Source organism: Sorex araneus, chromosome 1 (genome assembly GCF_027595985.1).
Source record: "Sorex araneus isolate mSorAra2 chromosome 1, mSorAra2.pri, whole genome shotgun sequence".
In the NCBI taxonomy this organism is placed as follows: Eukaryota; Metazoa; Chordata; class Mammalia; order Eulipotyphla; family Soricidae; genus Sorex; species Sorex araneus.
In genome coordinates, this window is record NC_073302.1 from 231,076,609 (window position 1) to 231,089,414 (window position 12,806).

Below are 12,806 nucleotides of genomic sequence, written 5' to 3' on the forward strand. Positions count from 1 at the left end.
GAAATAAAAATCCTTGCTAAAGAGAGAGAAAAGGAGAGAGAGAGAGAGAGAGAGAGAGAGAGAGAGAGAGAGAGAGAGAGAGAGAGAGAGAGAGAAAGAGAGAGAGAGAGAGAGAATAAACTTGCCACAGAGGCAGGAGTGTGTGTATGGGGGAGCTTAGGGTAACTGGGTACACTGGTGAAAAATGTACACCAGTGACGGGACAGGTATATGACTGAAACCCAATCATGAACAACTTTGTAACTGTTGTTTTGCTTTGTATCTCACAGTGATTCAATTAAAAAATATTCCCCTAATAGAAGTCTTCCACTGAAGTATTCAGCATTATAAATTCGGGGGAGTAAGGGTCTCCCAAGCAGTCTCTGGAAGTTTGGGGGCTACTTCCACAACACTCAGTCTGGATGGCTAGGAGGCTAAATGCTAAGGCCTGATGATGAAGAGTTGCTAGACCCTCCAGTGCTGGGTGCCACCATGACCACCACTGTGGACAGGGCATGGTGCATATCTGGCTGTACTTTGGGACTTCCAGCACTACAGCTGGCAGTGCTGTGGGGGGAGTGAGGGAGTGGGTGAGTATGTAGTGCAGCAGCTTGAACCTGAGTCCTGATTCAGTGCCTGTGCAAAATTCAGTGCAAAGCACTGATTCATTGTAAAGCATGTGCCTGTGGCTGCTCAGTGCCCTTTTTGCACTATGGCTTGTGATATTTATACCTTTATTCAGAATATCTTGAGTGTAGTAAAATATGCATGCGACATATACTACTTATTTTAGAACAGCATATTTTTGAATATTAATGGACTAAATGTTTGGGTTTCCATGTAAATTGATATCCTAACTTCTAATATAAAGGGATTAGGTATTAGGAGAAAATCAGGCCAGGCAGGGAGATCCTTCAAGAAAGAAATCAGGGCCTTCATTGCAACAGAAAGAAGAGCATGCTTTTGCTTCCATTTTCTTATCTCCATGCTTCCTGAGGATACAATGAGGTCACCTTCAAAGCAGGAAGATGCTCTAGCCAGACACAGAGCACACTGACACCTTGATCTTCATTACATTCCCCCTTCCAGACTATATAAAATAAATGTTCCTTTGTTTTGTTCTCACCAAACTCTTCCTCTCACCTGCATGCCTATTTTTTAAGCCATCCAGTCTACATGGCATTTGTCACAATAGACCAAATATAATTACTCATGGTACTTCCTAAGTTGTACTTCTATAAATAAACCTTATTGTGCTGTACTTCTATAAGTAAACCTTATTTTATCCAAACTTCCACTTTACCAAACAAAAATATGCTGTACTTCTACAATTTGCTGTACTTCTATATATAAACCTTATTTTACCCACAATTCCACTCTACCAAAACAAAAACTACAAACACTAAATAAAAATTTAATAAGCAGTAAAACTAAAATTCCTAACAGATATTTGCTTTCCAGGAGGCATGCTAAAATTTTTTTAAATCATAATAATAGTTAGATCAAAGTTGCTTTTTTTATAAGCAATAAAATTTTTAAATTATAGCGGTAATTGGTATCCCCTCATTTGATTTATCATTATTTGTTAAAATCCACAGATTTACTATAATCTCTGTAACTATCTTCAAGTTGTGATTCATAGTGCAGTTAATTTCCACCATGTCAAAACTCTTTAATGGCATAAATGCCTGTTTTTTTAAAGTTTATGGTAGAATATAAAAACCATCTAGTTCAGACTTTATATTTAAGACACCCAAACAACAGAAGATTTTCATGTGATAATAACCATAAATGCTGTCTCTAAACATAGCAACTCATGTTTATTCTTATGCACACAGACAATACACCTTGATAATAAATCCATTCCTAAAATACAAAAAATTAATTGACAAGTTTATAAATAGTATTTTGTGTTAATAAAAATTGACTAATAATTCTATTTCATACTCAACCTCCTTGTAAAAATAACTGCAGCACATATATTTTACTCAGGCTATTCAAAGCATGTACTATATTAACATATTTACCACCTGTCACTGTCATCCCATTGCTCATCAATTTGCTCGAGCGGGCACCAGTAACATCTCTCATTGTGAGACTTATTGTTACTATTTTTGGCATATTGAATACACCATGAGAAGCTTGCCAGGCTCTGCCGTGTGGGCTTGATACTCTCGGTAGCTTGCCAGGCTCTCCAAGAGGGGCGGAGGAATTGAACACGGGTCGCCAAGTGAAAAGTGAACACTCTACCGCTGTGCTATACCTTCAGCCCCTACCACCTAACAACTTACATTACTATAGAATTAGTTTAGTATTTGTATTCAAAGGGATGGATACTTTGTTTATCCTTAAAGTTAAAATAAAAAGCACAGTGAGAATCACTAATGTACAAACAGATCCATATATTTTAAGTATACATTTCATTTATACTCTAAGACAATGAAATAATATGTATTTCACTTCATTAACATTGGTTGTGGAAAGCTTGATTAGTACTTCATTTAAAATTTTTATTTATTCATCAATGATAAAAAATACAATTTTCTTTATATCATATAACACAATAAATGGATTTCTTTTTTTGTTTATTTACTTTTTGGGTCACACCTGGCAATGCACAGGGGTTACTCCTGGCTCATGCACTCAGGAATTACTACTGGCGGTGCTTGGGGGACTATATGGGATGCTGGGAATCGAACCCAGGTTGGCCTCGTGCAAGCAAACGCACTGCACGATGTGCTATTGCTCCAGCCCCTGAGTTTCTTAAGTGTGCACCTAACAGAGAAATTAAATAAAAATTAATCTTATTATCACAAAAAGGAGTACCTGCTCAATTTTTATACTTAGTGATTTAATTTATGTATTATTCTTTTATTGGTATATAAGAATGAACAAACATTTAATTTCATGTAATCACTTTTTCCTATTCTCTAATAAATAAAATTTAACGTTTAACCAGTGTATGTAGTATCAATTATTTCTTGACTCAAGCAGTAACAATGAATAAGCAGAAAAAACCTCAAGTCTCCAGTCATCAATTTATTCTTAGGATTCACAAATACAGTATGAGAATTTAACCTAATGCTCTTTAAACCTATAAAGCCACTAAAATATACAAGCAATTTTAAATGTGCACAAACATATACAAAACAAATTGAAAGAAGGGATACCACAAATTTGGTTGTTTGGGTGTGGCCTAAACATTTCCCCAAAAATAAAATAAATAGGCCTATTTTAGCAAAGTATTTAGTAAAGCTATATTGAGTTCGGGTGGAAGTCTTAAAATTTTGTCTAAAAACTTCTGTTACAAGTTTGGATACTTGGGGCCAGAGAAATAGGACAGCAGGTAAGGAACATGGCTGCCTGTGGCTGACTGGGATCCTGCACCACATATGGTCCCTGAAAACCACAAGGGGTGATCCTTGAGCACAGAGCCAAGAGCAGGCGCTGAGCACAGTCACCTGCGGCCCAAAGCAAACAAACAAATAATAAATATGAAGTAGTTCAGATAATTAAAAGAAAAATTCAAAACTGAAGTGGCAAGTCTAAGAACAGAGAAAAGACCAGACATTTTAAATGAATAATACTCCCAGCTAGTGGCTGTTTTCATCTTTATATGCAAGAGACTGGATTCATCTGGAGTAAAACCCTACTTTATCCGACTTAGTGTTACATTTTACTTTTTAAAATAAAGGTATTACTTTAGGATAAAAATAAGTAGAATGAATGAAAGGTAAATTTATAAACTAACTTAAAATTTCTACTAAGATATCGATGTCTTCAGACATAAAATACCATCTTCTAGAAAACAGTAAGGAAGAGAAACAAATGAGTAACTTTACTCCAATCTATAACTGAAAGCCACCATTTTCATATTTTCATACTTCTTTATCAAAACAAACATGCTTATTACCTAATTTTTCATCTGGCTTATATACACAACTAACTTTTGGAAACACTGCATTTTAAAAGAGGATCACGTCTCCCATATTTATAAAAAATATAAATTCAGTTATAAACTAAGCAGAAAAAGTTATCGAGTTATCTAGTTATCTAGCACATTGAAAAGGAAAATGCTAAAATATGTGTTTTGGGTTCAGAAAATCATTGAAGAAAAATCAGGGTAGTCTTTGAAACTGATACATTCAAACAAAATATTTTTTACATATAAGAAGTAGAAAATACAAAATTTTGGTACTCTATCCATACGCAAGTTCTTCCTTTCTGTTTGCCTAAATAGAACAGCACACTATGGAAAGTGGTGAGGATGACAATGACACAATGACAAATAGAAATGGAGTCAATGCAGATGCTGTAAGCCAATCCAGCTGAAAAGATAACAGATTTTAATAAATGGTTTTACTGAATCACAAATAATTTAAAATATATTTGGACTTGGGATCCTTAAAAAAAAAGAAAAAACAAACTGCGTCCATAAGCCTTCTCATTCAAAGACGGTATTTCAGTTAAACCTGAGATTTTCCCTCCAAAATTTCATTTTTTAGAAACTGACTTTCCTTTGAAAGTATTATTTGCCATATCAGAAGGAAAGAATTCATTTACTATGACTTCTTAGGAACACTGTGGCACAAAACTTCATCCAACACTTCTGCTAAATAAGCAGAGCTAATGCATACTGCCCCATATTAGTGTCTTTCTTATCCTAGAAAAGAACAGTTACACTGAAATTTGTATTAGTCATAAAATTTTTATTTCTTAAAATGTATGTGTTATTGACATTTTAATACTTACGGCTATCATAACATATGTTTCCTAGAGCCCTGCCAGTTTGAAGCAGCACTTCCTGGTCTTTGCTATTCAGCAGCTGTACCAGGGGTGAAATCAATCCAGCATCCACACAGGGAATTCGCATAAATTCTGAAAAGAGACATATTAAATTAAAAAATTCTAAAGATTCAAAACTTATAGACTCTTCTTTTAAGGACTCATGACTAAAATGCCTTAACTGATTTACCATTTAAAAAGAGTGCATTTCTATTGAAAGGACCATTACAATTCTACTGAACACTTCATAAAGTCAGCCCAAAACAATGATTTTGGGCATAATTTTCTTAGCTGATGGTCTGCCACAAACCAAATGGATTTTTACAAAACTTTTATTATATACTAAACCCCTATTCTAAGGAAGTTATTACTATTTTCTTACAATAACTGCAAATGCCTGGATGATGTTACACAATGACGGAAATGGCAACAATACTCATTCTACTAACCTGGTCATTAATATAGCAGAGTTATAAACTACATCATCAAGTTGTGCAATGATTCCCAACTGTTCATTAATACTGTTTATTTTTATTTGGTTTGGGGGACACACTGGGCAGTGACCTAATGGCAGGGCTTGAGGGACAATATGTAATACTGGGAATCAAACCGTGTTTGGCAGTGTGCAAGGAAAATGCCTTACCTGCTATACTATTTCTCCAACCTGCAATTTTCTTTAATGGTTTACACAAATAAAATTAATAGATGCTTCTCAATTGGCAAACTAGTGCAAACATCCATTTCTTATTTTCATTCCTACTTTTACTAAAATTAATATAATGGATTATTCATATTTACTTTACATAAATGCTTTTTGCTATGTCTCATGATACACTACTACAAAATTAAAGAATACTATAATTAATAAAAATTATTTAATAACCAGCATTAAGATTATCATTTTGAAAATGATTCACTGAATGTTCTAGTTAAGTGATCAAAGAGATAATTCCTTACCAATAACCCATGTTACAAAAAAATAAAATCTATATTTTCAAAGTCATACTTGGGGGGGTCACTATTTAGTTTGTTCCACCAAGTACCATAAAAAGCAAGACCCTCTTTTCATTTTCAAATTCTTATAGCACATCATAGAGCACTCTTATGTGAGCTACTACTCCTAAAACAATTTATTTTCCCCTTAATAACAGTAAGTTACAGAAACATTCCTCTCAAACTAAATGAACTACACTTATGTCATTCACCATTCATTTTCATGATGTACTAGCAAACAGTCTTTGTAGTTTAAACATAAAATTTTCGATTTAGAATATTCCCAACCTTAAAGCTAACTTTTTAAATATAAGGTTGATGGCATTTTGTTTATGTGTTTAAACTTGACAATATGTGGTATCTTACCACTTACCAAAAAAAAAAAAAAACCCAATTACAATAGCACTCAGAGATGTACTAAAGTAGCATATGCCTTACTAGGGCAAGTTCTATCCCCAACACCATACACTTTTCTGTCCTGCCCCACCCCCGCTCCCTCATACATACAATCACTCCCTAACCTCCACAATAATAAAAATTGCTGTGTATGAAAAGCAGTGACGACACATGCCGGGCCTCATGGGATATGTGAGGAGCAGGTCCTTATCCCCTGCCCCATGGGACCCTGAGATGCCACCCACAATGCAGCCCATGAACATGTCCCCACGCCCCAAGCTAATGATTAAGCTCCTTAATGATCATGATCCCAGAGACACACAAATGAATCTTGGACCTGAGTGGCTCTTGGCAGAAATCTCTCCAGACCTAATTATTAAAATTTTAGAATTCCAAGACCACATGGCCACTCCCGCGGCCACGCAACATCACATACTATTCATCACCAGCAATAGAAAGCAAATTTTCTAATGCCTCCTTTATGGCAGGTCTGAGTGTTGGGGGAAAATTCCAAATAATATTGGCAGAACAGGTGTCAAAATATTGAATGTAATCAAAGTACAGAGATTGTAATGTGGAAATATCTGCCACACAGGTAGGGGTAGGGTGGGATGGAGGATATACTGAGGTTTTTTGAGGTGGAAAATGTGCACTGGTGAAGGAATGGGTGTCTGATCATTGTATGATCGATTGAAACACAAAAGCTTTGTAACTGTTCTCATGGTGATTCAATAAATACATTTTTAAAAACTGCTGTGTAATTCCATTAATTCAATGAAAAGTTATAAAAGAAACATCAATCTATTTGTCCACCTCTTAAATACTTTACGTATTTAAAATCTTGAATTAAGATGTCCTCATATCAAATTAATCATATTGGTGGTAGAAATTCATTATCCTTTTCACCTTTCCCAATTCCTATTCCAAATAGTGGTATCACTTCAATGAAAATATTCTGATTTCTGAAATAAAACATTCAAGATAGCGTGATTAGTGTTCTTATTTCATAAATGGAACCACCAGGTAAAGGGCCTGGTGCGGATGCCCACTAAGATGCTGTGCATCATGACCCAGAAGACACTGTGCGGCGAAGGCTCCAAGACCTGGGACCGCTTCCAGATTCGCATCCAAAAGCGCCTCATCGACCTGCACAGCCTGTCGGAGATCATGAAGCAGATCACATCCAACAGCATCGAGCCCGGTGTGGAGGTGGAGGTCACCATCTACGATGCCTAGAGTGGCTTTTTTCTAATAAAAGTCCGATTTTTCTCAACCCAAAAATCCCCTTTACTTCCGACTAATTTTATTGTGGCTCACTTTTACTGAACTCAATGGGAAGAATTTTTACAAAATAGAGGTTTGTAGTACTATACATACAGAAATCTTTCAGTGCCAGTTTTCTGACACAACATGATCAGTTTGTATCTCTCACGTTTTAGTTAATTCGCACAATATTTCAAACTTTCTCATTTTTATTATATCTGCTATGGTGATCTGAAATCAATTTTTTTACTCAGAATTGTAATTTGGGGGAACCACTAGCAATACCTCTAAGACTACAAACATAAATTCGGTCATCATCCAAAAAGCAGTTAACTAGATTCAGACCCTGCTAGGGTTAGGAATGATTAATCTGGCCTAAGCACTGTCGTCTGAGTCTGTGACGTCAAGATGTTCCCAGGAGAGCTGCCCTACACAACTCAACATATCTCTTACTGTGTCCATACAAAAATAACTAATATTAAGATGTAAATTAAGATGTTAGGATAAGAGGAATACCCCTAGGTGGTGTTTCTGCCCTTGAGCCCCATGGGCAATCAGAAAGGGCTTTCTTATGTTGATTTTGCTACCAGACTGAGTGTAGTGTAGGCCCAGCTGCTTGCAAGGTCTAACTTCTGTGCTATCTCTTCTTCATCCAAAAGTCAAGTTTCATCTTAGAAATTATATTAGTGGTGGGAAATGCACACTGGTGGAGGGATAGGTGTTGGAATATTGTACGACTGAAACTCAATCATAAAACTGTATTTCAAGGTGATTTAAAAAAAGTCAAAATAAAAGAATTTGAATATATACATATATATTTATTTATTTCAAGACAAGAGAGATTGAAAGGAATTAAGGCATTTGTAGCAAACCCTGATTGATCCCAAGCATTCGGTATGGTGCCCCATGCATATCTAGAGATTACTCCTGAGCACAGAGCCAAGAATAGCTCTTGAGCACTGCTGGGTATGGCCCAAACACCACATCCAAAATGTGTGCAATGCTATAGGTAAAGTCAGTTGAAACCTCTTAGAAAGTATTTACCATTCTAGATGCCATTAAAACACTCAAAACTCTTAGGAAGAAATAAAAATACTAGCATCATCTCTTCTGGATGACATAGGATTCCAAATTCAGTAAAGGAAGTCACTGCAGGTATGACAGAAATATCAAGAAAAACAGAAATGAAACATAAAGAGATGGTGAAATTGTTGTAATCCCAAGATAAAACTTGAAAGGATGATGAGTTTGCTTCTTACTGATGAAAAAAGGAACTGGTTGCTCAAGATGAATATTAATTCTGAAGATGTTGTAAGATATGGTAAACATAGTTAAAATGGAAAGGAAGGTTTCAGAAGTTATATAAACTTAATCTTATATAAACTTAGCTTATACAGCAGTGGCAGAATCTGAGAGAACTGACTTCAAATAAATTCTCTTACATCAAAAATCCTATCTACCACAATCATAGCTTCATAAAAATCTTTTATGAAAGAATCAGTTAATATGACAAACTTTACTATTTTTATTTTAAGAAATTGCCACAGCTACCCAACCTGTAGCAACCACCACCCTCATTAGTCACCAATCATCAAGTCCACCAGCAAAAAAAGATTATGACTTACTGACATCTCAGAAGTAGTACATTCCAGCAACAAAGTATTTTTTATTAAAGTTAAATTAGACATTACTATTACAATGGTAATACATTAAATTTGACATTACTATTACAATGGTAAACAGTGAAAACATAATTCTCATATGAGGTAACAAAAAATTATTTAACTTCTTTAATTGCAATATTCATTTCATTGAAGTCATTTTAGAACTGAATTTGTAGTATCTCCAAGATAGGTCTGCTTACTGCTTTTGTTTTGTTGCTGCTATTCTTCAGGAGATGGCAACATTGATAACTATTATTTTTATAGAAAATAATAGTTTTCTATATTCTAATTAATTATATTAATCCAAACAACTTTCAAAACTGTTAATGCTACTTAACTATAAACAAAAGCTTTCAGTATTCTTGAAATGATAAAGAATTATTAGAAAAATATGAATAAAAGAGTTTTGATCTGTTAACTGAAAAGCATAAAAAGAACACTTAAACAATCTTATATGCTAATTCACTATATCATTCTCATCCCGTGTTCACTGATTAACTCAAGCGGGCACCATCTCCATTTGTCCCAGCTCTGAGATTTTAGCAGCCTCTCCTTACTCATCTTTCCTAACCATTGGAGGCTTCTTTCACAGTCAGGGGAATGAAAACTGTTATTGTTATTGTTTTTGGCATATCGAATATGCTACAGGGAGCTTGCCAGGCTCTGCCATGCGGGCAGGATACTCTCGGTAGGCTCTCCAAGAGGCATATATATTTATTTCCCTCTATGATGATGTGTCCAGCAACATGTTCACTCATGTGTGAGGCTTGGCCCCAGTGTGTGGAAAGCGGCCTGGAGCATGACGGTGGCTGGGTAGTGGAGGTAGGCTGCTGGGGCTGGGTGCCTTGGGGCGGAAAAGGCTCTCATTCACCCCCCTCTGGGGTGCCGCAAGTGAAAACAGCCTGGCTCAGAGTCTGGTGGCATAGTTATGGGGGCCTCATTTTATATGCCCTTCTGGAAGAAGCAGCCATGAGTTCTGGAGGGTGACTGATGAGGAAATTATCTGGCGCTGGCAAGAAGTTGCTAATTGGTGTGAGCCCCGGGTCGCAGGAGACTGGGGGAAGCAGGCAGAGGATCTCTGCTCCCGGGTCCAGTTGAGCCCAGAGTCCAAGATCACAAAGTTCCGCATTACCAGGTAACGCAGGTATATGCCACTTAGATGAAAAAAAATTAAACTCTTCAGTCAATGTAAAGACAACTGAAGTGTGCAGTCCTTCTTAGATAGTTTTAAACAATATGAAGCTACATGCTTAATTGAATTTAAGTGTTCATGGCACTGTGTACAATATTGGAGAAGCTACAGATACAGACACACAGATAAATGGTCCATATATATATACATATATATGTTATTCATACTACATATACATTATATTCATACTATATAAGGCTGTTCTCTGATTACAACTGGCAGAACTGTAGTTCAAGTTCATCCTCAATATACAGGCTAGTCAACAGTCTAGTAGTAAGATTAGCTCAAAATATTTGCTAATGAGGGGAATGGTGATTAATTTTTTTAAACATGTACTAGGGGTGGGAGAGACAGTACAGGGCACAAGCATCTTGTGTTGCCTTGCCTGTGGATGATCCCAGTTCAATCCCTAGCGCTACATAATATCACCACAAGTGCCAAGTGTGATTCTAAGTTCAGAGCTAGGAGTAAGCCTTGAACACCACAGAAAACACCCCCACCCCTCACCCCCAAGAAAAGTAATCAGAATCCAAACCACACTCTCATGAACATTCTCACTAATCCTCTGGATGTTAAACATCAGTACAGATTCATGTATATTATTCTGTAGAGGTTTTTAATTTTTTTTTCAAATTTAAACAAACAGCTTAAGTTTATTCCAATTCTAAGATTAAACTTAGAATTGTATAACAGTGAAAATGAACAAATGAACTTAAATTTTGTTTTCACTTCTGATTTATACTATCATTATCAAGTTTCTACCAAGAAAAAATATAAGCCTAGTAATAAATACTGTTAGATCACATAGCATTTGTTTTCAAATGACTCCAATTCAGGGGGATTTGTTGGAGGTTGCACAATGGCAAGCGGCAAAGCTGATAAAGGGACAGCAGCTCTCAGCACTCTCAACAGCTAATGAGGTAACAAAATTTCTGCTTGAGTGAATGTGGGTGCTCCTTTAATATTCTGTCTCAGGGAGTGTCAAACAAAACCAGCCCATTACCCACTGTTGAACAATAGCAGAGTGAGATGCCTGAAAACACTGGCAGCATAGCCAGAGGCAGCAGCAGTATTTTAATGTGTCTAAATAGGGCTCTTTGGGGCCAACTGGCACCATCAGAGAGCAAAGAACCCGGAGTTGAGGAGGGATCCCAGGTTCCCACTAGGTGGTCCTGGCAATTCGCCACCAGCAGAGCAGCCTTGCTACCATTTCTTTCCCCCAACCAGCTGGCGCTGCTTACAACATATTATGGAGGAAAATAGTGTGTGCTTCCTACTCAGGCTCTGCTGGACTGGTGGCTGCGGCCTACCCAGAGTGCCCAGGCCACAAATGGCAGCAGCCCTGGTTCCAGTCCTGGTTCCTATCAGGGTGCTACTGCTGCAGCCACTAGGGCACAGGAGACATGACAATGCCAGTAAGTCAATTTATACCCATGGGGTGAGGCATCAGCAGCCTGATGGTGACTTCAGATTTCCTGATACCCCCAAATCACCACTGTGCCTCTGGCTAGATTCCAACAACTCAGGATTAAGTTTCCTGAGAAATTAAACTTCCCAAGTTAGATATATGGGAGCCATGCCCACATGCACCCCTGGTTCAGCCATACAAGCTCATTTATTGCCCCCTTGCTTCAGAGACCCATAAATAAATCTCAAAGAGATCAAAAGCCACAGTTAATCTCAGACCCACTAAGGCTGAATAGATCAGGGTAATTTGAAGGGGCCAGGTCAGCACACTGCCTGCCCAGAGCCCCCAGGAGTCACTTGCTCCCAAAATCCAAAATCGTTGCTGTATCCTTGGCTGAATTCAACTATCTTGAGACAGAACTGACCAAGATATTAACCTGATGAAAATTCAGGTATGTGGATTTTGTGACTGAAACCTCCAGGTTTTCTCAGAGTCAGGATGGGCAACCTTCCCTCACGGCCCTGTACTTCTAGAAGCCCCAGCAGTTATCCCCACACCCCAAAGCTGTCACACAGTTAAAAATAAAATCTACTTCAGCTGTACTTTCCTGACAATAATACTGAATACTCTGAACTAACACGATGACCTCTTAGTACCTATACAGAGCATAATGCACAAAAAGGAGAGAAAGAGAGAAAGAAGAAAATTGAAAAATGTCTATAGGAAGATAGTAGGAGGGAAACTGGGGACACTGGAGACGTGAAATGTACACTGATGGAGGATGGCTGCTGGAACACTGTATGACTGAAACCCAATCAAGAACAACTTTGTGAGGTCTAGCTCATGGTGATTCAATTTTTTTTTCTTTTTAGGTCACATCCAGCAATGCTCAGGGGTACTCCTGGCTTTGCACTCAGGAATTACTCCTGGCAGTGCTTGGGGGACCATATGGGATGCTGGGGATAGAACCCGGGTCGGCCGCGTGCAAGGCAAACGCCCTACCCGCTGTGCTATCGCTCCGGCCCCTCATGGTGATTCAATTTTTAAAAAAATTCCAATTCACTTTCATAAAAAAACAGTGTGGGAAAAAATAGATACACAAATCCAAGACAGAATAAAGGGTCCC

The 12,806-nt window shown here is 37.4% G+C and overlaps 1 protein-coding gene across 3 annotated transcripts in view; it reads right to left on the minus strand.

Moving 5' to 3' along the window:
* RAP1GDS1 (Rap1 GTPase-GDP dissociation stimulator 1) overlaps positions 1-12,806 on the minus strand; it is a 228,224-nt gene that overhangs the window by 121,802 nt on the left and 93,616 nt on the right. For all 3 annotated transcript variants that reach the window (XM_055131099.1, XM_055131090.1, XM_055131083.1), the window contains exon 4: positions 4,732-4,857. In XM_055131099.1, the coding sequence (XP_054987074.1) occupies positions 4,732-4,857 (126 nt within the window). The remainder of the gene's footprint in view (positions 1-4,731; positions 4,858-12,806) is intronic.